The sequence below is a fragment of the Limtongia smithiae genome (genome assembly GCF_038497785.1).
Source record: "Limtongia smithiae strain NRRL Y-17922 unplaced genomic scaffold V1518scaffold_11, whole genome shotgun sequence".
Lineage (NCBI taxonomy): Eukaryota > Fungi > Ascomycota > Lipomycetes > Lipomycetales > Lipomycetaceae > Limtongia > Limtongia smithiae.
In genome coordinates, this window is record NW_027117632.1 from 68,636 (window position 1) to 95,392 (window position 26,757).

General features: G+C 53.7%; 14 protein-coding genes across 14 annotated transcripts; 7 read left to right on the top strand and 7 right to left on the bottom strand.

Moving 5' to 3' along the window:
• The first annotated feature begins 41 nt into the window (after positions 1-41).
• On the top strand, positions 42-1,564 carry V1518DRAFT_82439 (uncharacterized protein). The gene is made up of 4 exons (XM_066906685.1): positions 42-220; positions 291-1,089; positions 1,175-1,210; positions 1,270-1,564. The coding sequence occupies exon 2, from the start codon at positions 309-311 to the stop codon at positions 1,086-1,088; it is 780 nt and encodes a 259-aa protein (XP_066757785.1). The 5' UTR covers positions 42-220; positions 291-308; the 3' UTR covers position 1,089; positions 1,175-1,210; positions 1,270-1,564.
• Positions 1,565-1,771: 207 nt separating this feature from the next.
• On the bottom strand, positions 1,772-3,208 carry V1518DRAFT_420868 (uncharacterized protein). Its single transcript, XM_066905091.1, has 2 exons — positions 3,044-3,208; positions 1,772-2,949 (listed from the first exon to the last, which is right to left on the bottom strand). The coding sequence occupies exons 1-2, from the start codon at positions 3,143-3,145 to the stop codon at positions 1,897-1,899; spliced, it is 1,155 nt and encodes a 384-aa protein (XP_066757786.1). The 5' UTR covers positions 3,146-3,208; the 3' UTR covers positions 1,772-1,896.
• Positions 3,209-3,354: 146 nt separating this feature from the next.
• On the top strand, positions 3,355-5,256 carry V1518DRAFT_428915 (SPOC like C-terminal domain-containing protein; the record flags this gene model as incomplete). Its single annotated transcript, XM_066906108.1, has 3 exons — positions 3,355-3,420; positions 3,472-3,775; positions 3,833-5,256. 3 exons carry the CDS (start codon positions 3,355-3,357, stop codon positions 5,254-5,256), a joined length of 1,794 nt encoding a protein of 597 aa, XP_066757787.1.
• A 1,185-nt stretch (positions 5,257-6,441) lies between these two features.
• Positions 6,442-7,542, top strand: V1518DRAFT_420875 (PRP38 family-domain-containing protein). Its single transcript, XM_066905092.1, has 4 exons — positions 6,442-6,637; positions 6,704-6,747; positions 6,805-6,880; positions 6,938-7,542. The coding sequence occupies exons 1-4, from the start codon at positions 6,559-6,561 to the stop codon at positions 7,390-7,392; spliced, it is 654 nt and encodes a 217-aa protein (XP_066757788.1). The 5' UTR covers positions 6,442-6,558; the 3' UTR covers positions 7,393-7,542.
• Positions 7,426-7,965, bottom strand: V1518DRAFT_457202 (ribosomal protein S16). The gene is made up of 2 exons (XM_066906569.1): positions 7,681-7,965; positions 7,426-7,627 (listed from the first exon to the last, which is right to left on the bottom strand). The coding sequence occupies exons 1-2, from the start codon at positions 7,933-7,935 to the stop codon at positions 7,487-7,489; spliced, it is 396 nt and encodes a 131-aa protein (XP_066757789.1). The 5' UTR covers positions 7,936-7,965; the 3' UTR covers positions 7,426-7,486.
• Positions 7,966-8,113: 148 nt separating this feature from the next.
• V1518DRAFT_420877 (kinase-like domain-containing protein) lies at positions 8,114-9,794 on the top strand. The gene has a single exon (XM_066905093.1). It carries the CDS (start codon positions 8,315-8,317, stop codon positions 9,704-9,706), a length of 1,392 nt encoding a protein of 463 aa, XP_066757790.1. The 5' UTR covers positions 8,114-8,314; the 3' UTR covers positions 9,707-9,794.
• A 101-nt stretch (positions 9,795-9,895) lies between these two features.
• V1518DRAFT_376653 (Septin-domain-containing protein) lies at positions 9,896-11,215 on the bottom strand (the record flags this gene model as incomplete). Its single annotated transcript, XM_066901552.1, is given in 4 exon segments — positions 9,896-10,160; positions 10,213-10,812; positions 10,861-10,980; positions 10,995-11,215. The coding sequence occupies 4 exon segments, from the start codon at positions 11,213-11,215 to the stop codon at positions 9,896-9,898; spliced, it is 1,206 nt and encodes a 401-aa protein (XP_066757791.1).
• Positions 11,216-11,431: 216 nt separating this feature from the next.
• V1518DRAFT_420886 (YjeF N-terminal domain-containing protein) lies at positions 11,432-12,536 on the top strand. The gene is made up of 4 exons (XM_066905094.1): positions 11,432-11,480; positions 11,530-11,607; positions 11,667-11,766; positions 11,816-12,536. Exons 1-4 carry the CDS (start codon positions 11,466-11,468, stop codon positions 12,337-12,339), a joined length of 717 nt encoding a protein of 238 aa, XP_066757792.1. The 5' UTR covers positions 11,432-11,465; the 3' UTR covers positions 12,340-12,536.
• On the bottom strand, positions 12,322-14,434 carry V1518DRAFT_420888 (major facilitator superfamily domain-containing protein). The gene is made up of 2 exons (XM_066905095.1): positions 14,130-14,434; positions 12,322-14,072 (listed from the first exon to the last, which is right to left on the bottom strand). Exons 1-2 carry the CDS (start codon positions 14,379-14,381, stop codon positions 12,579-12,581), a joined length of 1,746 nt encoding a protein of 581 aa, XP_066757793.1. The 5' UTR covers positions 14,382-14,434; the 3' UTR covers positions 12,322-12,578.
• Positions 14,435-14,562: 128 nt separating this feature from the next.
• Positions 14,563-16,659, top strand: V1518DRAFT_420889 (uncharacterized protein). The gene has a single exon (XM_066905096.1). It carries the CDS (start codon positions 14,591-14,593, stop codon positions 16,382-16,384), a length of 1,794 nt encoding a protein of 597 aa, XP_066757794.1. The 5' UTR covers positions 14,563-14,590; the 3' UTR covers positions 16,385-16,659.
• V1518DRAFT_420891 (P-loop containing nucleoside triphosphate hydrolase protein) lies at positions 16,393-17,911 on the bottom strand. The gene is made up of 2 exons (XM_066905097.1): positions 17,645-17,911; positions 16,393-17,592 (listed from the first exon to the last, which is right to left on the bottom strand). The coding sequence occupies exons 1-2, from the start codon at positions 17,815-17,817 to the stop codon at positions 16,494-16,496; spliced, it is 1,272 nt and encodes a 423-aa protein (XP_066757795.1). The 5' UTR covers positions 17,818-17,911; the 3' UTR covers positions 16,393-16,493.
• A 3,115-nt stretch (positions 17,912-21,026) lies between these two features.
• On the top strand, positions 21,027-22,464 carry V1518DRAFT_420898 (actin family). The gene has a single exon (XM_066905098.1). The coding sequence runs from the start codon at positions 21,191-21,193 to the stop codon at positions 22,385-22,387; it is 1,197 nt and encodes a 398-aa protein (XP_066757796.1). The 5' UTR covers positions 21,027-21,190; the 3' UTR covers positions 22,388-22,464.
• V1518DRAFT_420899 (nucleotide-diphospho-sugar transferase) lies at positions 22,417-24,068 on the bottom strand. Its single transcript, XM_066905099.1, has one exon. It carries the CDS (start codon positions 23,721-23,723, stop codon positions 22,557-22,559), a length of 1,167 nt encoding a protein of 388 aa, XP_066757797.1. The 5' UTR covers positions 23,724-24,068; the 3' UTR covers positions 22,417-22,556.
• A 170-nt stretch (positions 24,069-24,238) lies between these two features.
• V1518DRAFT_376827 (amino acid/polyamine transporter I) lies at positions 24,239-25,812 on the bottom strand (the record flags this gene model as incomplete). The annotated part of the gene is made up of 2 exons (XM_066901559.1): positions 24,239-25,078; positions 25,129-25,812. 2 exons carry the CDS (start codon positions 25,810-25,812, stop codon positions 24,239-24,241), a joined length of 1,524 nt encoding a protein of 507 aa, XP_066757798.1.
• Between the last annotated feature and the right edge of the window lie 945 nt (positions 25,813-26,757).

Consider the following 26,757-nt stretch of genomic DNA (forward strand, 5'->3'; position numbering starts at 1 on the left):
CATAACAGCTCACCTCCTCCTCCTTTCTGCTCTGAGAACTCGTCATCAAATAATGTCGTCAGTCGTCCGCTAGACCTGAAGGCTAATTGGCGGGCGACGTGATGCGTCAGCGGGGAGTGAATTTCCACGATGCCTGGGTTCGTGTTCTGTACGGGGTGCGCCGTATCCGTATTTTGTATGGGCGACGACATCATTGCGGCCCACCGCTGCTGACTCCTTTGTACGCTGCACTTGTATATGATCCCGCCAGCGTCCCTTCACTCGGTCTGACTTACACCATCATCCCGCAGTCTCATTTGTTGCCCACAATGTCTTACCCAAGCCCTCTCAACGGTGTCCTCCGGGTGCTCAACCCTACCATCTCGATCTACTCCACGCCCTTCCTGCGGGCAGGGCTGTTCGAGATTGGCGCGCGCTCGACATGCATCTCGCTCTCCGACTCCACGACCATGCTCATCGCGCCTGTTCCTTACGAGGAAGAGTCAGCAGCGCTCGTGGGTACTAAGGACATCTCCTACATCGTCGCGCCCGACATTGAGCACCACATGGCGATCAAGTCGTGGAAGGACAAGTATCCTGCCGCGAAGATCATCGGGCCTGCGGGTCTTGGTGTGAAGAAGGCGAAGGAAGGTGTTACGGTCGACTACGAGATCCCAGCGTCGCTCGCAGACAAAAGTCTCACGCCCAAGGAGATTGGTATCGAGGATCCGTTGCTTGAGGACGCCTTTAGATTCGTGTTCATGCAGGAGCACAGTAACAAGGAAGTCGTTATACTGCACATCCCGACGAAGACCATGATCGAGGCCGACCTACTCTTCAACCTCCCCGCAGCCGAGCAGTACTCTAAGTCCAGCACCAACCCACGCACAGGCGTCCTGCAGCGCATGTTCAACGGTGTCATGACGCCAAGCTCGTCGTGGTACAAGCATATGCTCAAGGCAACTATCGGCGAAAAAGCCGGCGCGAAGAAATGTCTCACGGCAATTAACGAGTGGGACTTTACAAGTATCGTTCCGTGCCATGGCGACGTGATCGACACTGAGGCAAAGGAGACCTTCGACAAGGTGTTTGCACCTTTCCTGAAGTAGAGTGGCGTGCACACTAGTTCCCGGCGTTGGTTGTTTTACTGTGTACAGTATCTGTGGTGCGGTGTACGGCGGTTTGGTGTGTGTAGTTTTGTCTAGGTCTACTCTGACCCTCGTTCTTTCTGGTAAGCAGTCTTAACGATAATTATGTTAAATCAAGAGTAATGTTGTTCAAGGGGACGAGTATGCTAGCCTATGTGACACGCTGGAGAGTTGGTAGAACACTGGTGAGCTTCTAGAGCCGCAGATTCGACCTTCGATCATCTCTTCAGCCGATTTGTCAAGCAGATCACAACGCACCTCTTGGTTTCTGATGCCACCCAACGAGACGAAAAATATCAATGGCATGCCGTGAAAAGTGCAGCTGTACTCATCCACTTCCGCATTTAGTCAACTAGCAACACACGGCGTCGCACCCCGCGTTTGCGGTGTCTGATATATCTGTCTGGTCTTGTACGTCCTTATTTGTCTTCTCGTTTGGTATACTGCTGTCGTTCATCATATCATTCCCTGCGAGTATAACCCCTTGCCCTCGCCCACACTCTCTTCCCTCTTCCCTCGCGATCTCATTCTCTGGCTGAATTCAGCTGGCTGGTCGGCATTTTACTGATACAGCTAGGCTACAAATATCTGTTGTACTCCAGGCACAGCTCAATCTGGCCAGATAGTTCGAGTGATGCGCAAGCTGGTGTTAAGTATGTACATTCCAACTAATCTAGCAGTGAAACTATGTGTTAAGGGAGAGGACAAAATGCTACGTAATGTACAAATGAATATATGAGATATGCCAAAATCAACCAGTCCCAAGCGGCTAGGTCTGCTTCAAAAAATGCGCACGCGAGGTTTTGCAGTTCTCGCTCGTGCACATCGGACACCGCAGCTGATACTGTGGGCTCGAGACAACATCCTGCTGCAGATGAGTCTTCACAATATCAGCGAGTGCCTCAATGAACACCGGGCTTCCATTCAATGACTCTGCACGTTTGATGCCGGGCTCGCCGGTCTCGCCGATGATCTCTAGGTCCAGCTCGTGCAGCGTTTCAATGTGGTCAGACGTAAACGCAATGGGCACAATAATCATGTTCTTCTCGCCCCGCGCAACAAGCGACTTCACCGTGTCCGCGGTCTGAGCGCCGAGCCACGGTACTGGACCGACCTGACTCTGCCACACGAGTCGGTACGGGTTGCGGAAGCCGAGCTGCGCCATGACGGCCTGCACCGTCGAGCCGACTTCCTGCGGGTAAGGGTCGCCACGGTTGATAACCGACATAGGCAGAGAGTGCGCAGAAAACAATAGAATCACCTTATCCCGCACCTCAGGATCGTATGTGTCGAGTGTCTTCTGGATATTCTGCGCAAATGCCTTTGCAAGACCAGGGTGGGTCGGCCATCTGTCGATCAGGCTCCACTTCATCTCCTCCTCGGGGTCGAGCCGCTCAGCAATCTTCGCGAGCTCGTTAAAACTGCTACCGGTTGTCGAGCATGAGTACTGCGGGTACTGCGTGAACGCGACAGCGCGCTTGATGCCATCCTGCTGCATCTTGACGAACGTATCGTCCGTTAGCGGCGCCGCGTATCTGAACGCCACGTATGGAACATGAGGCGCAGTGGCGGGAGCAATGCGGTCGAGGATCTTGCACATTTCCTCGGCCTGGTACTCTGACCATTTGCGGATCGGGCTGCCGCCGCCAATCTCAGCGTAGTGATGGGCAATCTTCGGCGTCCGGCGCCACGCAATGAACTTCGCCAGAGTGGGCTGGTACTTGCCCAGTGGCATGAGATCCTCGTCCGCGAACAGACGGTAGAGAAAGTCATGCACCTCCGGCAGCGTAGACGGGCCGCCCATGTTGAGTAGCACGACTCCCTGCGATAGTACCATCAGTAGACGTTCGGTGCCATGCTGACCAGTCGCGCAACGTATGATACCGTTAGTCCGCGACAAAGTCAGAACAACGTACCGTTGGTCCCTTCAAGGCCGCCTCAGGCGCCGCCGTGGCGAGTCCTCGCCGAAAAGCCCCGCGTGTCGTTTGGTGAAGTAGATGGAGAGCGCGCAGATGCATCGTGATTGTCGTGGGAAGACGTATCTGCGGGTACCAAGGATCTGCGTTGCTGGCAACGATAAGCCTGGAGAAGTTCAGTGACTTAACGGCCTCGAGCAGCACGTGATCTTGCGAGCCGCACCATCGAGATGGCGTAGAGATGACCTCAAGAAATAAATGACCAGCAGCTAATTGGATACGCGAACAGGACAGCGGCATCCAGAACGATAATGGAGGCCGTGGACGCTTTGCAGTCAGGTCTGGACGAGGACTTGGGTGACGCGGTGGCGGACTTTGTACGTCGTCATTAACTCAGCTGCCGTACGCACCTTCTAACATTCGGTTAGGACTACCGCAACCAGAAGGATGCCGTTCTCTTCTGCATCGACACATCACCTGCCATGCTCACACAGTTTCCATCCTCGAACGACGATTCATCTGCGCCGCCGACATGTGCCGCTAGAGTTGCGCTAGAATCAGCATACCGCGCTCTGCTGAACCGCATCATCTCACAACCCCACGATGGAGTCGGCGTGATGCTGTTTGGCACCAGAGACAGGACCGATCCCGCTTTTGATAATTGTCTTGTATTGATGCCGCTTGATGTCCCCGATGTTAACACTATCCGGCGATTGCGTGATATTCTTGAAGGTGTGCAAGATAGCAATTGCAGTCGGAGAGAGGCGCGACTAACACCAGAATTCTTAGACGAAGACGAGTTCGATCGGATATTCACTCCCTCAGACACTCCCACGCAGATTAGCACAGTTTTATTCGCGGCATCGCAGCAATTCACGACTAAACTACAAAAATTCATATTCCGCCGCATCTTCCTCATCACAAACAACGACAATCCTGCCACGAGCGCTGCAGACCGCAGGGCTGCGCGCACACGCGCAAAGGATCTTATTGAGCTCGGTATTCGAATCGAGCCATTTTTCCTTGCTAAGTCCAAAACCTCTCCGTTTGATACCTCGCTATTTTACGAGGATCTGCTGCAATTCAGCATCGGTGACAGTGGCGACGGCGCCGCCTCCAATGTTGATGTGCAGCCGATCTCAAGTATGCAGACCCTGGAGATGCAGTCGCATATCCGCGCTCGGCAAACGCCGCGGCATGCAATTTTCAGTGTTCCAATGGAGATTGCACCGGGAAAGGTGACAATTGGCGTAAAGGGATATGTGCTCTACAGCCGCCGTACAATTGCAAAGTCTGCTTATGTATATATGCAGGAAGGAGAAAAGCCTCAGATCGCACATAGCCGCGCAGAATATGTGAAGCTCCCGAAGGAAGATCTGCAGCATCAGCAGCTACAGTCACGCTTTCCAAATAATGTATCGATCCGTGCGACTGCAGAAGATAACGGGACAGCAGCGAGTAATGACACAAACGAGGAATTTGCACGAGGATATCAATTCGGCGGTGAAATTCTGCCATTTACAGCTGAGGAGCGCAACGCTTTGCGCGATTTTGGAAAACCAGGAATCCAGATTCTAGGATTCAAACCTCTCAGAATGCTAGACCCGCGCATGACATGCAGAGCAGCAGTATTTATATACCCGTCCGAGGAAGAGTACGTGGGCTCTGTACGCACGTTTGCTGCGCTGCATAAGGTGCTGTTGAGCGACAAGAAGTTTGCAGTCTCCTGGATCAAGGGCACTGCCAACTCCTCGCCGGCACTGTACAATCTCGTTGCTGCAGAGGAGATCATCGAAAAGCGCGAAGGCGGCCGCGACGAGCAAGTCCAGGCTCCGGGACTGTACGCTATACGTGTCCCGTTTCTAGATGACGTGCGCGACTATCCGGTTACCGCAATGACGGACTCGCTGGATGAAGTGAAGGCGCCGTCGGATCTTATAGAAGCTGCCAAATTCATAAAGAATCTTGAGATGCCCCGTGGATATGAGCCGCTGCGATATCCAAATCCCGCGCTGCAGTGGCATTACCGCATTTTACAGGCCGTTGCGTTCGAGGAGGAGTTGCCTGAGAAGCCGGACGACTTTACGCTGCCAAAGTACAAGTCGATACAGAACCGGACTGGAAAGCACATGCAAGTGTGGCAGCAACTCGCGAAAGAGGAAGCCAAACGGCGCCGCATCGGCACCGCACCTAGAAGAATTTTGAAAGATTAGTGTTCGACACAGCCCAATACTGGGAATTGCTAGGTTTGTGACCAGACGTGATCTTTAGCCGAGAAATTGATGATCTATCGCCTTCACCGTCATCCAGATTATCCGCAGAGTATGACACAGAAGGAACTATAATCCGTTCTGCATCCGCAGTTCAGTACATTCGCAGATTGAGTATGTCTTACTGGTCCATCTACTACAATTGAAAAACTCTACTCTTGACGGTCTGATAACACGATACTGCTGCTGCTTCCTGAACATTCTAAAAATATACGAATTGTTGGCAATTGTGCCGTAAAGTCGTCGAGGCTGTCGCTGTGAAATCGTTCATTTGACAAACGGATTTCACACGCCCACAATGCGATACGTCTGCAGTACAAAAATAACTTGTCTTTCGGAGTACTTGTCCGCAATGCTCTCGGAGGTTTAAGCGAATGCTAAGTAAATTAGTGAACTCGTGGCTGCGACATAATTGGTGAACTAAAAATAATATTATTAGTCATGAGCGTTTAGCTAATGGTGCTGCAGAGCGACTAGAACGAGATCGTCCCTGCGTTTTCAAAGGCAGGCCGTTGCCCAAAATAACTGGTTACTAGTGCAGTATAACTGAACAATAGCCAGCATATCTCTACAACATGTCATTGTTTAAATTGGATAGGGATATAGGAAGAACAGATGACCGTTGACAGAAGTGAAGCTACTACTACTGAAGAAGCGTGGGTTGGTCGCCACTGCGTCGCACCTGCACTCTCATTTCGCTGCTTAGATTGATTTATCGGTTCCACATGCTACGATATTGGCGCTAAAGAGCAGAAGAGAGGGAGAACATGAAAAGTGATATATCAGCAGATGCTACACCAAACGAATAAAAGGAATAGAAAGAAGAGCCTGGAACGATTTAGAATTGAGATCAGTCAATTCCAGAGGAATAGGTAGACAGGCGAGTAGGTCTTCAAGTCCTATAGTAAGTAGAAGGACCTGGTGCGGGCCAAATGGCGCGCGAGACGAGTCCGGCGGTCGGGAGTGCGAAGGCGTAAACTGCGCCAGAGGACCGGATTGATGCGGAAAAGTCGGCGTGGGAGAGGCGACTAATCTCACTGAGGGACCATGTGATTGTGAAAAAGGGAGCGACAAAAGGAAGCGATGGTAGAGAGGTGAGAGAAAGAGCCGGGTGAGGAGAGAGTGGATGTAGGGACAGGGAACTGATAACCGCCCTAACCCGCAGAATTTCGTGAAGAAGGGCGCAGAGATGGGCTGGCAGAATATCACGTACAACGATTGATCCGCGATCCACCCAGACAGAAAATGGCGGACGCGAGTGTCGCGGGTACACCTGCCGATGCGGGCGCGAGGAGTACTACGAAGGGAATCACACTTGAACGGGGTGAGTTGTTGTTGCGCTAATGACTCGCGTGTGTGGACGAGATGAGCGGAAGCTGATAAAGAGTAGGGCTGGTGCGGGGCGGAGCTACCGTGCATTTCATGAATCCGGCGGTGAGTGGGCAACCGGATGAAAGGTGATAGAAGACTGAAGGAGGCTAATGGGAATAGAGACTCATTGAGAAGATTATACGGGAACGGATATTCGAGTCATTGTACTGGAAGGAGCAGTGTTTTGGACTTACAGGTACGAGCGGCCTATGACAACAGAGCAGCGAGCTAGAAAACTAATGTAGACATGTAGCCGCTACACTATGCGATCGTGCGAGCGAGCTTACATACGTGGGAGGTCAATACGGCACGCAGCGACCGACGCCATTTCTCTGCCTCGCATTCAAAATGGTCCAACTGCAACCGGAACATGAAATTGTCGCCGAATACCTTGCCGCCGAGGATTTCAAATACCTACGTGCTCTCGCAGCGTTCTATGTGCGGTTAATGTACCCCGCGGCGGAAGTGTACAAGCTTCTCGAGCCGCTACTGGCGGACTACCGGAAACTGCGGATGCGGGGTATGCAGGGGTTTCGGTTAACGCATATGGACGAGTTTGCGGACTCGTTGTTGACGGAGGAGCGGGTGTGTGATATTGCATTGCCCCGACTGCCGAAGCGGACGGTTTTGGAGGATATGGAGGAGCTGGAGCCACGGGAGAGTGCGTTGGGAAGTGAGTTGGAAGAGAGCGAGGGAGACGACGAGTGATCGGCACTTGTGTGTATAGTATCTACGACGAAGTAATGTGCATGTCGTGTATGTATAAATATGGTATATATGTACAAGAGGGTCCGAGGAATGTTTAAGTGGTTGGAGAGTCTGCGGGCTTTTCCAAGTCGGTCGGGGTGGCCTCTGGTGCCTCCAGAGTCGCAGTCGCGGCGGCAGCATTGGCGGCCGCGAGTGTTGCGCTCTTTGATAGCGGCTTTGGCGGGAGTAAATTGAACTGTGCATCGTAAGTCATCATACTGCCATCACGACGCAAACACACTCACACACCTTGCGGAACAAACTCGCGACAGTCTCCGACGGCAACGCACCAACACCAAGCCAGTACCGCGCGCGGTCAAAGTCGATGTGGATCTGCTTGTACTTCAAGTCCTCCGTCCCTGGGAGCGTCTTCGGGACGGCATCGTAGGAGCCGATGACCTCGATAGGTTCCTTGCGCAGGCCGCGCTTGTTGTCGGAGACGGTGATGTTGTAGATGGGTTTTTTTGCAAGGCCCATGCGGGCGAGACGGATGCGGACACCCATGACTGTGGTCGTAGTGGTAGTAACGGTGATATTTCCGGCGGTGGTAAAGGTGAATATTTGCGCGTAACAGCCGCGGTGCGCGGTATTTACGACTTAAACGCGCAAAATCTCGATAACTGCGCGCGCCGCACGGGCATTATACTGGTACGCTGCTTATCCGCGCTGTCCATCTTCACCGCCTTCTCCCCCACGCCGCGTCCACTCTTCCCCTCCCCCTCGCGCTCTATACCCCTCGAACCTGCCGCATCTGCACCATGCCCGCGCATCTCCTTCTCTAGCACGACGCCTCGCTAACCCCCCGCGTCGCCCGACGCCCCGTCGCCGCCTCCGACCTATCACCGCCCCGCTTATCGCCACGTCTACGACCTTCACGCTCACAATGTTCCTCAAACGCGCCGCGTCCTCCTTTTCCTCGCTTTCCCAGCACTCCACGCCCTCCATGTCGACCACGTCGACCCAGCAGTCCGATGCCGGGCACTCCACGTCGTCGGCCTCGCAGGAGTCCTCATCGGCTGTGTCCATATCCTTCCCTCCGGACTTCTGCCCGCCGACCATCCCGCTGTCCGCAAAGTACTCGTTGTGCTCACCTCCGCAGAACAAGGCCGCCATGCGCGGTGCGCGCGTGGGAAAGGGCTCGACGGCGGTGGTCAAGACCGTGCACTCTGTGGCGGACCACTCCAAGATCTACGCGGTCAAGGAATATAGCCGCTCAGCCGCAGCAGCCAGTGCGGACAAGTCCTCCGCGTCGCACTCCATTCGCGCGGTTGTCGTCGGCAGTGGGAATAAAGGAGCGGCTGAGTCGGAATACAATGCGCGGCTCGCGGTGGAGTTTGAGATCGTGAAGAAACTCGACCACCCCAACATCGTGCACACCGAGGAGCTGTGCCTTGGCCCGCACCGGCGCTGGTGCCACGTTATGGAGTACTGCGCGGGGGGAGATTTGTTCAACCTGATCAAGTACTGCGCCGACAACAACGACCGATCCGAGTCGCTCAGCGGCATGGAGATCATGCCCGCGCGAGACCGGAACTGCCTGTTCAAGCAACTGCTCCGCGGCGTGGCGTACCTGCACGACCACGGCATCGCGCACCGGGATATCAAGCCTGAGAATATCCTGCTCATGGAGGACGGCACGCTTAAGCTCTCGGATTTCGGCACATCTCAGGTTGTCCAGGCCAGCCCGCCTAACGGACCGGTGACGTTCTCTTCACAGATCGCCGGCTCGGTGCCGTACATGTCCCCCGAGATGTTCGTCGACAACGATGGCCACCTCCTCTACGACGCACGGCTGCACGACGTGTGGTCCTGCATCATCACGTACTTTTGCATGACCTACGGCGGCTCGCCATTCTCCAAAGCCACGCTGCAGGACATTCGGTTCGAGAGCTACGTCAACGCGCTCGCAGAGTTCAAGGTCAACCATCCCACCGAGAACTTCACGCAGCCCGACTGCGACGTGTTCCCCAAGGTGCGCCTGCTCCTGCCATACTCCAACGCATGCCGGCGGCTGGTCCTCCGCATGCTCGCTCCCGACCCGCACCGCCGTTGCACCGCGGCCGAGGCGCTGTCCGACGGCTTTGTTGCCCGCATCGAGGTCTGCTGCGTCACATCCGACAACGACCTTGCGCGGACTCAGCGCTCCCCCGGTGCGCCACTATCGGCGAGTGCGACCTATAACACCGACAAGGAGTTCCAAGACGCCCTCGCCCGCACACCTGTCCGCCGCTCCCACAACCACGTCGTCTGCAAGAAGAAGCACATTCTGTCCTAACGACCGACCGTACCGAGACCGGCTCTTTGTACTTTTGGATATCTTGGTGATCATTTACTGCCTATAATATACTGTATTGACGCACTCACTCATTTCCCCGCACTATGCTGGGCCTTGTTACCTTCCCTCTAACCTATATATAAATCCTAGCAGCACTTCGTGTGCCTTTACTCCGTAGTGACACTCGCGTCATCCCCTGACATCGTGCTGGACTCTGTTCTTGTTAGCTTCGTCACTTATCTCACTCTCAACAGATAACATACCCCGCGCGAACCGCGCTTCCATCTCCTTGAGCTCGTGCTCTCGCGCAAGCAGCTCCTGTCGCTTCTCCGTGATTTCGCGGTGAACGCGCAGCTCGATCTCGCGCAGCTTCTCCTCATCCCGCCGGATCTGCTCCTCCTTCAGCATGAACGACTGGCTCGCTAGTTCCTCCGCGTTCAGGCTCGAGTCGGTACTATTTTTGTTAGTGAGAGCACGTTAGTAAAGCAAAGACACACAAAACTCACTATGCCGACTCGACGCCGCGCGAGAGACGCTCGGTTCTGTAGTTCTCGTACAGAATATCGTGCGTGATCTCCTTCAAGTCGACCAGGTGCGTTCCAAGCATGGCGGCGCGGAGCACGGAAAAATCAGAGTGCCGCGGATTCTCAACCTCGACGAAGCCCCACGGATACTGTCTCGCACGGGTAGTCTTTCCGTTGATCTCAAAGAACTCGGTGCTGCCCACCATCGCGAACGGCAGCTTCTGGCGCAGCTGCGCGTTCTCCTCCACGGTCTGCTCGTCGTCCTCCTCTACATCGTAGGGGAAGTTGTAGATTGGGATCTTGTAGTACTCGATGTCTTCCATGACAAGCTTCTTGGTCTCGGCGATTTCGACGGGGGTAAGGCTGTCGGCCTTGCCGATCACGGGGATGATGTTCACACGGGCGGCGAGCCGGCGCATCAGTTCGATGTCAAGCTCGCGCAGGCCATGGCCGGTGGGAGTGATGAAGTAGAGGAGTAGATGCACGCGGTTGTCCCGAAAGCGCGGATTGCGCTTGATTCGCGATTCTTCTGCCAGGATGTCGTCGTACTGGTGCTCCAGGTACCCGATTATCTCACCGAAGCTTGATTGTTAGTGCGCTTCCGTATTGAGCTCGTGGAAAGCAACATACCACGCCTCGTTATTGATATTATCGCCAAATCCCGGCGTATCCACGACCGTCAACGACACCCGCGCGCCTTCCATATCGAGATCTACCCCGTTAGACCCCGCATCGAAACTCCCCCAGCCTCTTAGCACTCGCACTCACCGACAGTCACAGGTCGAATGCTAATCCCAGTCTCCAGCGCCGCCTCCTTGGGATCATAATGCTCTTCGGCCGCAGACTCGACGACCTTGCGCCCGCATAGGGTGTTGACAAACGTCGTGCGCCCCGTGCCGGACGCACCTGCAACCATCAGCGAGAACTGGATACCCTTCTTCACATTCTTCTTGCGGTGGATTGCCTGCCATTTTGAGTAGTCCATCTTTGAGGGTATAGATGAGGATGTCACTTACGGATAGGGTCGCCATTGCGGGTCGTTATTGTGTGGTGAAGCGGATTGTTACAAAGAAAGGGGCGCGTGAAAGACGCGTCGCGTCGCGTCTCGAACTTTGACTGCGCCGCACATATGAACGGGGTTTGTATCATCACGTGGATCTACGTCATCGGGAGTTTGCATGAACTCGTACACGTCGAGAACCTCAAGATCAAGCTGGAGTCTGACTATACACGCAATGGCTACGACGAGGGTATGATACATGGTCGTATGGGTAATATGATATATATTAATATTTCCAGTTATATCTCTCCGCGAAGAACGCAGCCGCACTCGACGGCGAGCTCATGTCCTCCGGCGGCTTCTCTCTCGACCAGCTGGTACGTTCTCTACTTCTCAGCACGATCCGAAGAGGACCAATGGACTCACGACGTTGCAGATGGAGCTTGCGGGTCTCTCATGTGCAGTAGCTGTATACAAATCATATCCCCCGACAGAACTCAACAAAATCCTCGTCCTTGCCGGCCCCGGCAACAACGGTGCGCTCGACTCCTGTCTGATCTAAATCCCGATGCTAACGTGCTCCAGGCGGCGACGGCCTCGTGGCTGCACGACACCTCAAACTCTTCGGCTATAACCCAACGGTATACTACCCCAAACCGACCAACCGCGACATTTTCCACCGTCTCACGACGCAGCTACACAACCTCAGTGTGCCGTTCACTGAGGACTTCCCCGCTGCGCTTGAAGAGACGGATCAAATCGTCGACGCGCTTTTTGGATTTTCATTTCATCCTCCCATCCGGCCGCCCTTTGACAATGTAATCGCGATGCTTGAGCGTACAACGAAACCAGTTACGAGTGTTGATATACCTTCATCTTGGGATGTAGATAATGGGCCACCACCACCTGGCAACGTCGGTGCGGGATTCCATCCACAGGTTTTGATTAGTCTCACCGCGCCGAAGCCTGCAGCAAAGTTCTTCCGTGGAAAACACCACTTTCTAGGCGGCAGATTCATCTCTAGGCAGGTCGCGGAGAAGTGGGGCTTCGCGCTCCCGCAGTACCCGGGTACCGAACAAGTCGTCGAGCTGCCGCCGTACACCGACTAAAGTACTATTACTCTAGATTACTACCAACTAACTACCCAGCCTATTGAATATCCCAGAATAAATCCAACCGAAGAACAATGCAACAACAAAAAAAGAGCAACGTGTCGTATAAAGTTCGACAAGACGCCACACCCTCCCCGAACGAAAAGCAGAATAAGCAAACAAATAAAGATCAAGCAGTACAGCCGTCATGCATGTCTAGTAATGCAATCTATGTCCTGTATGTGTTGTGTATGCATCTAGTGGAGATGCGGGCGCGAAGAGGAGGAAAGCTCGATGCCACCTCTTGCGGTCGGTCTGGTCTCGGTTTCAGCTTCATCGTAAGAGACAGGATAGGTGTCGTTCTTGATGATGAAGAACGACAGGAAGAAGGTAGTCAAGTAGAGCATGCAGAGGGCGATGAAGAACGCCTTGGGGTAGAAGCCCACAGTGAAAGCATAGATTGAGGAGAAGATCGACGGAGCGATGATGTTACACACGCAGTGCAACAGCGACAAGGCGCCGAGCAATGCACCAACGTTCGTCTTCTTTGTATGCTTTGTCAGTGTAGACTGCAACGTCGGCGAGGCGATGCCGCCGACTGCTCCGAGGATGCCGCAGATGAAGAACTGCGACGAGTTGCGCGCGCATGCGAAGCCAAACATTGCGACAACCTCGCAAAACGTGGCATAGCGAATAATCGCAATGTCCGAGAAGGACGCACCGATGTGGTTGATGCCCCCGATGTCGCGGTGGCGCAGGAACCGCACGATGATTGGCAACACCACGACGAGCATGATGGCGCGTGTGCTGCCGGACGCAGACAGAAAGTATCCATCCTTAACGCTATCCCAGTGAAACGTGAGCTCAGCGTACAGGATGAGGATCATCATCGAGCCGACACCAGCGCCGATAAGCAGCATGTCGATGGAGGACAGAATAATAAGGTTCTGACGAATATCCGGACGTTCCTCGTTGAAAAGGATCGCGAGCGGACCAAGAAAGTTGATTTGCTGCCGCGCCTCGCCAAACGAGCGCGGGAATCGCCAACCCGGGTCAAACTGCGTCTGTAGGGAGTGCATCTCACGTGCTTCCATGCGATGTTGCAAGGGCAGCGACTCGGGGATCAAGAATATCATTGCAATCATGAATACGGCGTTGCTGAAGATGCACAGGTAGAAGATCGACATGATGCTGCCGGTCATCCGGATGATGATGCCCGCGAGCGCAGGACCGATAGCGGATCCGGCGAACAGGCAGGCGTGGAACAAGCCGAACGCAGTGGCACGCTTCTCTGCGACGGTGCAGTCCGCAGTGTACGCATGCGCGCTAGCCATCATCGTCGCCATGGATCCCGATAGACCATCACACAGAGCGGCAACCCAAAACCATTGATACGCCGTCGTGCTGGTTGACTTGGCGGCCAACACAGCGATCATGCAGCTCATCATCGGCCCGATAACGCCGACGGCAAGTATCGGCTTGCGGCCAATACGATCGGACAGCACGCCGAGCTTTGGGCTGACTACAGCCGCGATAAGACCCTGCACAAGACTGACAGTCATATTGAACTTGGACAGCGAGGCATGAACCTGCGGGGTCTGGCAGTTCTGATCGGCCCGTCCGGCGACGCTGCCATCATCGCCGGCGTAGTAGGCGCGGCACACGAGCTGCAAGAGAAGGTTGATCTTTGGCGCGATAAGTCCACCATTGGTGATGGTGAGGAAGAGGAATGGCGGAAGCAGCACGTAGATCTAGCACCGAAGATCAGCTCAGCCTCCCGGCACTAGTCATATCAACGGAGCACCTACCGATGGCGTCTTGAAGAACTCTACCATAGACCCGACCGAAAGCCTGAGCATAGGAGCTCCCCGGCCGTCCGACGCTGATCCCCAGAGATCCGGAGATGCAGGCGCATCCGGATCGTCGAGATAGCGACCAGAGACGACGGCACCAGGTATCTTGGTGTTGGAGATGGCGGCACGCCGCTCGGCAATAACCTCATCGTCGAGTAGTACTGCGTCTTCCTCAAGGAGGTCCTGGGCGACGGCGTAGTCGGACATGGCGGGCAGTGGGGTGTCCTTACAGTGCGGACTGGAGACCGTGAAGTCCAGGCCTGTCGGGGCGGCGAGACGGCCGCGCGTTGCTACCCGGATGTAATCACGTGGTGGGCCTGGGTTGCCGGTCACGTGGAGCATGTGACAGTCCGACGTACACTTCGTGTTCCTGGGCCTTTTCCATCCCCACAGACATAACCCGGACCCTTCGCCTCATGCCGCCCTGCAATCCGCTTGACCGCGCCGCGACAGCGCGTCTCAATGGCGTGCTTGACCACCTTGCCGAGATCTTCCCTGGAACCGATACTGACGCTCTCCGCCAGCTCATGGCCGACCACAAAGGCCCTTCGCAGCTCCAGGCCATCGTCGAACTCGTTCTCTCCTCCGCAGCATTGCGCGCTCATGGCGGTAAGCCGCGGTCTGGGTCTGTTGCTGTTGGTACTTCTCGCGGCACAGGGCCCGGAGGAACTGTCCCTGCGCATCTGCGCTTCCGCACGAACGAGTATGCCTCTGCCGTGGCCGCCACCATGCGCGAGTACTTCAGTCCGCTCCTGCACCGGTCGACAATCACAAATGTTCTTGCACAGCATAATCACTCATTCACACATGCGCTGCCGGTGCTGCACGGCATCGCTGAGCAGCGTGCGCGGAGGTGGTCGTTCCTGCGCCTCTTTCGAAGGCGAGGTACGCGCGATCTTCTACCAGTTGACGAACTCCTTCTTCGCATCCTCCGCGAGACTCCAACATCATGCACCGAGCTGAACGAGGAAGTACGGGTGCTGTGCCGACCGCAAATTTTGCGTGCTATCGAGAACGACGAGACCATTGCACGCGATCTCAACGCGACGGAGTATGAACGAGAGGGTCAGCTCATTGAATGCGAGTGTTGCTATTCAGACTGTCCATGGGAGGACCTCGCGTGCTGCGCCGAGGGCCATTTTTTTTGCCGCGATTGCCTTTCTCACGCCGTACGAGAGGGGTTGTATGGTCAGGGCGGGCTGCGGGCAAAGCCATTCGTCACCTGCATCAGTGCTGCCGCTGATCCGCCGTGCACTGCGCCCGTGCCGGCGTCGGTTCTGCGGGCAGTCATCTCAGAAGATCTATATTCTGAGTTTGAACAAGCCCAAATTTCTGACTTTTTCACCAAAAACGCAGCGCGCGGCGGCTTTGTCATCTGTCCGTTTTGCAACTACGCCGAGGCCTCCTCCGCCGCCATGTCCGCCACGAACTCCGCTACAACCGGCATACCACTATCGCTCTCCGTCACCACTGTTCCACGACTTCTCTGGACTGTCAACCTCTTTCTCCCACTTCTTCTCATCGTCACTGCTTTCATCGCACTCTACTCCTTCCTCGCCTTCTTCGCCCACCTTCTCTTATTTCCCGTTCCACGACTCTATCCCCTGACCTTCGGTAAACTCGACCAAATCCGCGACGCCGAAATCAATACCCTCGTACGTGGCGTCTTCATCCGGCGCCACGGCATGGCCTTCAAATGCAAAAACCCGACTTGCATGCGCACAAGTTGTACCGAGTGCGGTAAGGAATTCCTCCCCTTCCACCGCTGCTATGAGCAAGAAGAAGACCGCATGCGTATATACATCGAGCGCGCAATGGCGGATGCCGTCAAACGCACCTGTCCGCAGTGCCACGTCTCTTTCGTCAAGTCCGAGGGCTGCAACAAGCTCGTCTGCGTCTGCGGCTACACGATGTGCTACATCTGCCGACAGGACATCCGCGCAGAGTCGTATAAGCACTTTTGCGAACACTTCCGTATCATTCCTGGCTCGGAGTGCACCGAATGTGACAAGTGCGACTTGTATAAGGTCGAGGACGAAGCTATCTCCATCGAGCGCGCCGCGCGTGAGGCTGAAGCGGAGTTCATCCGCACGAACGGCGTACCACTTGGCCATCTCACTGGCAAAACCGAGGCCGCATTACACCACCCAGTGCTGCACCTACTCGAATCCTACTTCATTAACGCGTTGGACGTGATTTTTGCAAAATGAATTTTGTTCTTATACATTCATTCCTTTGGCGTCTCTCCTTGTTTTCTATCATACATTGGTGTGCAGGTGTTAATTTTTGTTAATGACTGAATAAAGCGTATGCTTGTCACTATACGAGTAAGTCGTCTCGGTCGAAATCCGACGAATACCAGTCGTCTCCCTCGCTGTCTTCTATTTCTGTCTGTGGTGGTAGTTTTGTGACAGTGGCAACCGCGTCCACTTTGACGACTGCCATAGCTGTCAGCATGCCCTTTTGTGAATCCGGTGATAGTTGCGATGGCGGTGGCTTGTGACTCGGCAATTCGCCGTAACAATACGCAAACCGCTTGCGTATCTCGCTACCGCGGTCATTCAACTCATCATTCTTATCATCGCTCCCATACGGTGTGGACGTCGGCGTCGGTATTGGCAGAGAATCCTGTGTTCGCGACATCGAATTCTGACTCTCCAGAATCTCCTCAAACCACGCCCGTGTGTCCGCAATGCCCCCCGCGACCGTACGAAATAATCCCACAGAGGCTGTCCCATCATAATTCACACCAGCGCACCGGGCTGCACATGCATGTGCAACACCCTTTGCGAGCAACATGTCCGGCCGGCGACCACGTTTTCTGGTCGTCCCCATGCCGGGATGCTCCCTGACTACATCGTTGCGAAACAGGAAAAGTCGCGTCCAGAGTCCAGATAAGTACTCCGCAGCCTCACCGAGCGGTGATACGAGACACGCGCCGCCAGCGTCGATACGGGAAATCATTTTCGTGAGTACTAGAACCGCGGCGTCGGCACGCGTAGCAAGGCGCGAGGCTGCGGTAACAAATGCGCCGAGACTGCGTGTCTTCTTCGCAGCAAGTGATTCAGCAAGCGAGTTGCTGCTCCGACGGCGGCTGGAGTCAGGTGTTTGTGTGGGTTGGGGTGCTGGGGTGCTGAAAAAGGCGAAATCTGAGAGAAAGAGGGTGGTGAAGTCGTCGATTATGATGAGGTCGTATGTACGCATGTACTCTGGCGGGCGCATGAAGAGCATGAGCAGTGCCGCGAGCGAGCGTACTTGCACATTTGACACACACTCCTCGATCAAGTCATCATCATCCCTATTATCACCAGTGGCACTCGCCACAGCGAGCTGTAACCGCTCAAGCGGAATCTCATGCGCACTCTCGATCCATAGCACTTTCTTCCGCTCCGCTATCGCCGTAGCTGCGACTTGTAGCCTATCTCCTTGTCAGCTCCCTTGCCCCTCCATCTCTATCACAATATCCTCACGCTATGCTCGTCTTCCCAGACCCCGGCGGTCCTGAAATCTCCGTGACTTTTCCTCTTGAGATACCCCCGAGGGTAATCGAATCCAGGGCGAGCACCCGAGTCGCGAACTTAGACTCGCTGGACTCAAGTCGCGCGATATGAGTAGATAGCAATTCTCCGCCTGTCGGAAGCATATTGTGCTTTCAGAAACAACTAAGTGGCGAGCTGCTGTATTGCTGATATGTGGCGGTCATGTAGGGGACGATGAGGTTGACGATGGCACCCGCGAACCGAAGAGCGCGTCGCGACGGTGTTTATCGTTCTGCGCGCGTGGTCACGTGTGGCAACACGTACGCAAATTTGTGCCGCGCCGTGACTTTGCGTACACGCTTGCAGGGTATGCGCTGCGTATATATTATACCAGCGCAACTACGAGAGCTGCAGCAGCTAGGAATAAGAATGATCACGGATGAATTACTGCTTAGTAATTGAAGATGTTAGGAGTGAAAGTCGAGAACTTCAGGCGGGCGATAGTTACTCCCAACTCTCACACTCTCCATGTACAATACTGTCACCAGCAGCGAGAGGAACACTTAGAAATAACAACATGGCTTGTAACGCTGCATTCAAACGCCAATTACTAGATTGATCATCACGCTCCGAAACCATGGCCTTCAAAGACTATATACGAGTAAGGACAAAAAAGGAACAGGGAACGGCTCTCGTACGAGCTTATCGAAGTACAACATGGATCAAGAATTTTGTAGTCATATAGGTTAATCAGTAAAGTATCGTATCGTGAATATTCTTCATCTATACCGTAGGCAAGTCCAAAAATGCAAGCTTGTCAGTATCATAACGCTCCAAAGATAGTCAAATTCCGCTGACGCCGCCACTATCCCGCGATTGTTAGTCCCGATTCAGTCAACGTTCTGATATTTTCCGGTAAAAATTGGACTCATATTGTTGATTTTCCAAGTTTCTTCATATTCCAGATTATGCAACTACCTTACTGGTGCGTACGAACACTGTCAGGCACAACTGACGGAATATCGAAATGAAGAGGATATGTATGTCCAACATACCCTTGTGTCCAGACATATCGATTTCACTCACATCATATGTCTGGTGTGATATTTCAATTGACTTCTAAGACTTTGCCCGAATCTGTATTCCATGGTGACATATCCCATACATCGCGACCGATAATGCTTGTCCGGCTTAAAAAATCGCAAAGAATTGTAATAATGATCCGAGCTCTTCCGCTCGCGGATTTGTGTCATTGTCTCCAATATTCTGAGCTGAATCTAGACATGATAACCGACGACAAGGAACGGATAATGGAAATCGCAGTACACGCGGCAATCCCTTTCGAGCTTCTGATGTGAAGGACGGTGATAGTGCTTGATATTATGCAAAAGTGGATACCCCGGCACTCTTCGATCGCACACATAAAATTGTATTACCGTATAACCAGACCACAAAATGCGAGTCGATGCTTCTTTCGTGAATCTTCTCACTAGGTGACATTTCAAAACTTTGCAATTCGGTGTACGTCGTTAGTGACCAGATAATTACTGTTCCATCCTGTGAGCCTGAAACTAATAGTTAACTGTCTATTCGCACGCAAGTAATAACGCTAGATATACTGTAACGATCTTGTCGTCCTCTTCGATATTTCGGTAATCTGTGCCTTACCGTGTACAATCGTTCACCAGCGCAAGCATTCCAAGTGGATATTAAATTGTCATTGATCAAGCCAATCGCTATCTTCTCGCGATAGCAAGGAATTGAACACACCGCATACTCGATTCGCACATCTTTGCGTTTTATTGTAGCTTGCTCCATCGTAGATCTAAAATATATCGAGTGCTGTATTGCTCTTTGTAATTCAAATCTGCCGGCAGAGCTGAAGCTAGAGGTCATTCGTGTTCACGCTCGCGCATCAAATTTATCCGCATCAAATTTATTCACATAAATTTGTCAGAAAGCATCGCATTACATTTCTTGCTCACTTCCAAACAATGCAGATGATCCAATACGTCAACATGCTTAGATACTTCAGCTGATTTTCTGCGAAGAGCTTCACAAGCAAATCTAATGTGTGGAAATTTGCCTCAATGTAATGAAGCAGGTAATACTCGATTTATCTATATTTGCCATTCTACTTTGCCTTGGGGATGGGGCCCGTGGCTGTCTTCTCCCGCAAGGTGAGAACAGGCGTGGAGGGATGGATCTGGCCGCTGGGAGAAGGTAATTACGTCGTACCTTGCAGTCCTACAGCACATTTATTTGCGCCTCAACAGATTTTATTGTACATATGCTCTGACACTCTGGTAATCAAGGCCAGATCGTCAGATTAGCTTTTGAATTAACCGATTCTAACCAAGTGAGTTATCCAGATGTTCACATAACAATTTAGACAAACAACCTTCCGAGTCGTATTAGGTACAAAGCATGACCAGCATACCTTTGTTGCGAAGCTGTATATGTAGAGGAAGATTTCATACTCATTACCTGATATTTCAAAATCTGATGTCCTGTACCGTCGTCCGTATTTCACAACAGAATATGCTGTCCAACACAGGTGATGATTGCTCTTACAAGACTAATGAATGCCACCAAGCCATAAATTGGATTCCGACCCTGCCACTTGCGGAGTTGTTCATTTTTCTCCATTAGGCTAAGCCGAAGCAACCCAAGATGGCTGATGATGAAGAACGGACAATATAGATCAAATTCTTTGCCGTCAATCTTAGTATCCAAGTCATATATGACTGCATTCCCAAGTTCGCGTCCGTCACCCATCGACTGTGTGGTCGCATGATCAAACCTTCCAAAACTGCAGATAATAATTTATTGTTCATTCTAGAACTACTAATTCTGCAAGCTAAATACACCTCAAACTCAGATTCGCCTTCAATTATCGATCCTATCTATTGTAGCGTACGTAATTGTTTACTGGTCCGCATTTCAAACTGATATTGAAGCGCCCTTGTCCAGGACAATGGCGATCCGACGATAACAGCAATGTATACACCGCGTAACATATTTCAGTTATGTACTCTTGCGCTCATACTTTGACTTGCTCCATCGCTGATCCAAAATATATGTTGCGTTGTGTTTTTGTGTTTACACTGTAAGTAATTCATATTTGCCAGTAAGACTGAAACGATCGGTTACCTCTCCTCCGTTGACAAAGCCTTTGTTCCACACATAGTTATCCGAAAGTATGATAGTCCATACCTTATTCACTTTGGAGCACTGAAGCAGGTTCAATGCGTCGAGGTGCTTCAAGATGTCATGCTCGATTTCGACGGACAGCTTCTTATGTTTGCCATATGTAATTATTAGCTAGAGCGCTGAAGTGGTCAATCCCAGTCTTATCACTGACTTACATTCTGTTCTACTGAGTGTCTCCGCTATATGGGACAGCGTTCGATAATGGCAGCGTCTAGATAAAGCCGTGATGCGAACTCATCAAGCTCACGAACGATCCTGCCCCGCCAATTCTTCAGATGCGGCTCACTCCTTCCTCCCTTCCCCCTTCACCCCGCCGCCCCCACCATGGACCTTCCGACGGTGCTCACCAACCAGCCGCTGGTGCTCGACAATGGCACGGGCGAGCTGAAGGCGGGCTTTGCTGGCGCGGAGCACCCGCAGCTGTTCTTCCCAAACTTGGTGGGCCGGCCGAAGCACGCGCGTGTAATGGCGGGCGCGCTAGAGGACGACACGTTCATCGGCCCCGCGGCCGTGCAGCACCGCGGATTGCTCAAGTTGCGGTATCCGGTCGCGCATGGCGTCGTCACGGATTGGGCTGATATGGAGCGCGTGTGGAGCTACGTGTATTCAGACTCGGGACTAAAGGTACAGTCAGAAGAGCACCCCGTGCTGCTCACCGAGGCGCCACTGAACCCGCGCGGGAATCGGCGGCGTGCGGCCGAGATTTTTTTCGAGACTTTCAATGTTCCCGCCTTGTTTGTGTCGCTGCAGGCAGTGCTCGCGCTGTACGCGTCCGGACGGACGACGGGCCTGGTGCTCGACGCGGGAGATGGCGTGTCCCACGCGGTACCTGTGTACGAAGGCTTCGCGGCCTCCACCGCAATCATGCGTATCGACGTTGCCGGACGGGACGTGACTGAGGAACTTGCAGCACAGCTGCGCAAGAGCGCAGGCGTGGTGTTTCATACCTCGGCGGAGCGAGAGATCGTGCGGCAAATCAAGGAACGGATGTGCTATGTCGCGCTGGATCTGAAGCGGGAGGAGCGCGAGGCGTGGAAGAACGAGCGCCGGATTCCTGCGACTGCGGGGTCAGCTTCCGCGCCGGCGGTATCTTCGACGACGGCATCAGACGAGTACGTGTTGCCGGATGGTCACGTTCTGCGACTTGGCGCGGAGCGCTTCCGCGCGCCAGAGGTGCTGTTCGACCCCTCGCTTCTCGGCCTCGAATATCCGGGCATCCCCGACATGCTCGCCGAGTGTATCGGGCGCGTAGACGTCGATTTGCGACGGCCACTCTATGCGAACATCGTGCTCTCCGGCGGCTCAACACTCATACGCGGTTTCGGCGACCGGCTGTTGAGCGAGATGAAAACACGCGCGCCGCGGGACACAAAGATTCGGATATACGCGCCTCCTGAGCGCAAGTACTCGACTTGGATCGGTGGCTCAATTCTCGCAGGACTGAGCACATTCCGGAAGATGTGGGTCAGCGCCGAAGAGTGGCACGAGAACCCGGATATCGTGCATATAAAATGCATCTAGCTTGGCTTGATTTTGATTGGGATACGAATGTACGATAGTTTGCGACTAGAATGACAATGTACGATAGCTGATTTTTCTATATTACATGGCCGTGTAGATTACAACGACGTCTGTGTGCGGATATGTACATAGGACCGGAGAGTCCTGGCGAAGTTACCTGAGCTAGGAATTACAGAATGCGCTCGTCCTCTGGCTTCCATGATCCCTCGAAAGTGTGCTGTACAAGTGCGTGCGGGTGGCTGATTTGGCCGGCACCCATTGTGTTGACACCGGGACTAAAGGCTGTTATCGGCAACACGAGCACATCACCAAACTGCCTCGCCACTTTCGCGCCAGTGAGCGACTTCCATGTCGTGCCTGGCTGCTGCTCATCAAGGTACTGAAAAATCGTATCGGTCCAGATTCCCGGGCCAGTCCAGTCCATGATCTGCGAACCCGCGTCTTTCGTGTCCGGCAGCGCCAGCGTCGAGGTGACCTTCCGCCGTAAAGTCTCGGTCGTGATGTGCGCTATTAACCGCGCAAGCACTGGGTGCCCACGCTTGGCCACCATGGTCCACTGGCAAAACTGCACGCGACGTGCGTACCAGTCGTGCCAGTCCGGTCGGTCAGGATCGGCCTCGATGCCAACCGCGAGGCCTGTGTTCGCGTCGAGCGCGCGTTCGAGTCGCTCGAGCGCCTCCTCGGCTGTGAGTTCGCCGGCCTCGCCGTCGCTGATGTCGAGCGCTTCCTTGCCGGAATGATCGCGTATCGATGGCGTGTTTGTCCGTGCGAGCCAGGTACCAAGGGGTTTTAACGGGACAGTGTCCATGTCGGAGTAGATCCCGCCGCGCGCAAAGAGGATGAGGTACCGAAAGAAGTCCGCGCGCAGGATCGGCACCGGCATGCTGAAGTATGCTTCCACAACGTCGGGAACTGAAGAGTACACCTGCCGCACCATCGCATTTGCGGACTCATCGTCGAGCACCTCGTGCGTGAACTCGCCGTCCTTTGCGAACTCGTCCCACGTCTGCGCGCGCCGTCTAAAGCTCGGCGTTGTCCGCATGTCCGCCATACGATACTTCCACGTCTGCCACACATGTCGCGGGTACGCTCGTTGGTATTTGAGGTCGTATGGGAACAGGCGCTGTAGTCGCCGCGTTGCGCTCTGCCGGAATAAGGCAATGTCCTCCGGAGTGGAGTCCGCCGAGAGCGTCTTCGCGCCGAGCAGCGCGCCGGGCTGCATGGCGGCATCAAGTAGCGAGGAGGAGGAGTGGAAAAGCAGGTAGATCAGGAGGATGCAGCCAAGCGCGGCGAGCAGTGCTTGCCGTCGAATACGGGTCGGACCAGCCGGGCCCATGCTTGTGCTATTGTGCAGCGGCGATACCTGGCAGAAAGACGGCAGAGGGGCGAAGGGGCGAATCTGCAGGGAAAATGTCAGCCGTGGTGACGGCGGAGCGGCAATTGTGGATATCGGAGTAGCGTGAGGGGCAGACAGGACGCGTGGTTGGTGAGAACTGAGGTTGGTTCAAGGGTTACCGGCGGCCGTGGGAGAGAAGAAACCGGCAGACGGAGACGCGGAGGCTCGGAGTGCGAATTGTCGGTGTTAGCGTGATATATGTTCAAGTTGCTCTTCTGTATAGTTCTGCTGTTCGCTGCTCTGTTCTTCGCGTTGCTTTCTCTCTCTAGTGCTGTTGATCACTGCTGATCTTCTCCGTCCACTGTACGGCTTCCTCGCTATCATGCAAATTCAGGGGAAGTGCTGGCGCGGCACAACTCACAGCTAGTCACGTTTCAGTCACTGATATCACACCAGCCGCGCGGCTTCCCCACAGACCTAACTCTAACTTTATCTCTATTCACACGTGACCTGCTCTATAATAGCTCCGCCTCCACACCAACCGCATCCCCATGTTCCGCCTCCAACTGCATCTCTCGCACATATCGTACAGCTTCGTTCCCGTCTTCGTCTACTACATGCACTTCTGTGATCCGGTACCCTCCTAAGCGTGGCATGATCTTGCTCCACACGACCCAGTACACACCTCCCGCGACAAGGCACGCCATGCCGAAACCCGCCATCTTGAAGCCTGGGTGACCTTCCTGTCCAGGTACTTTGACAAGCGGCATGTACATCAGAAACAGATTCGAAAGAAGGTAGATCACCGTGATCACCAAGAACGAGTGGAACGGCGAGCTCCAGTGCTCGGTCTTGCTGTACTGCAGGTAGATCAGCCCGCCGGCCACAAGCGCGGAGATCCAGGCAGACGGGTATGTATTCAGGTCCACGATGAACTCGTACGCCTCACCGGGGGGTGGGATTGTAAGCACGATCACCGTGATCAGCCAGTGCAGGAACAATCCCGAAACCGGCGCGTTCTTCTTATTCAGCTTGGCGAAGAAACTTGAGTACGGCAAGATTCCCTCGCGACCGAACTCGTAGTTAACCCGTGCGTGCGCAAATGAGACTACAAGAATATTTCCCAAGTTTGACAGCGCGACAAAAAATGGTAATACCCTCGCTCCCGCACTGTCGCCGAACACGCGGCGGAAGAAGAGACCAGCGACGATAACCCCGGAGTGCGCGATCTCAGATTTCGGGATGACCGCATAGTATGCGACCACCGCGAGCACATACAGCACCATGACGCCGATAATCGCGAGTGGCGCCGCGACCGCGAGTGTCCTCCGCGGGTTCTCGAGCTCGCTCAACACCTGCTGTCGTTAGTTCCTGTCGTCTTACTCACAAGGCGTCAAACACTCACGTAGTTGGCATTCTCCCATCCCCTGTATGAATACACGATCCGCAGCAACGCCGTCGCATAATTAAAAGTGCCACCGCCAAACCCAGCGTTCTCAAACGGATGATCGAAATTATGTGGATTCTCAATTGGCAACCATCCCAAAAGTGCGACAAATCCCGTGACAACGACGCTCATGAGTACAATCACCTTGAAAATGCCTAGCGCGTTGAACATCCTCGTCGCAAACGCGGGATGTAAAGCGTGCAGCGTTACAACGCTCGAAATGCACAACACCGCCACTATTCGCGCCGCGCGCTCGGTGGGGAATTCTACGCCGGCTGCGAAGAGCACGTACCGCCCGAACGCGAGACTGTTGCCGGCGGAGAAGCCCAACAAAATCATCTGCCCGAGGAACACGCACGTAATGAAGAATTTCGGCTTGCGGTACACCCGTTCAAGATAGTTCTTCTCGCCGCCACTTTTCGGGATTGCGAGTCCAAACTCAAGAAACACGCTCAATCCCGTCAACGACAAAAACCCACCGAGAATCCACATGAGTAAACTCCCGCCAATCGAGCCACAGCTCAAAAATACCCCGGAAGGCGTGGAGAAGATGCCGGTGCCAATCATCTTGTTGAGAATCAGGAAAATAGCAGACGTCACGCCGAGCTTGCGCGACCGTGTGTGACCCGGCAGTCCGGCCATGGCTTCACCTAGCGACTCGTCATCCGCAATCTCAAACTCTTCTTCGCCAGTGGTTGTCGTCGTTCGGGGGCCCACACGGACACTATCCCGACCGTCTGTGGCGCTCGACTCCTGCGAAAGCGGTGCGTACGCCGTCGTCTCTGCCATTCGGTCTGCTGTAATGCTATATAGTCTCCTGTTTCTGCGTCGTCCTCCAGCTCATTGTCCAACAGCGATGTGGTTCTGGCGTGGTCAACTTGCGCAGAGTTTTATAAAAGCGTTGCCCGCTTTCGGGTCTGCTTATCCGCACGTGACGATTGTCGGATAGGAACTTCGCCGTGCCCGACGCACTCTTCCGCAATTACTCGTCAACACGATACTCTGGACGCATTTTACGAGTACTGCACTAGCCCGTAAGATTACTATGACCGATGAGGTGCTATGCCAAGAAGCGGCAGGGTCAGTGAATGAAAAATGGAGAACTATTGAATTGGCGCGTTATCCGAACCTGCAGATGGACTGAAAGCCAGAATCAATTCTTACCTCAAATTCTCGACGAATGGAGACTTGGTAGCAGATCCCTTCTAAACCAAAACGCTTAACACACATCTCGCTCACTTGCATGGTGAGAGGTGATAGTTACACTCTATTATTCATAATTACTGCTGCCGAGAAATATGTTGACCTTCTACGTAGAAACTGTCACTATCAGAGAGAGATTTTTAGTGAGCTGCTGCCTAACTCAGTTAGCGAAATTAGTGGAGGGCACTTCTATATTGCAATGAGCTGTGAGCACATAACTGTAGTGGACGGCGCTAGTGAGCTTAATTACCTTGTTTACCTTGTTACACTTAAGTACTTACTCAAAATTTTAGTGATTGCAGTTTTGATAACCAAAATATCGATCATCGGGATGTACAGCATGCATCTCGTCGGAAATATCTGTTCTCCTGTCATGAACCTTGA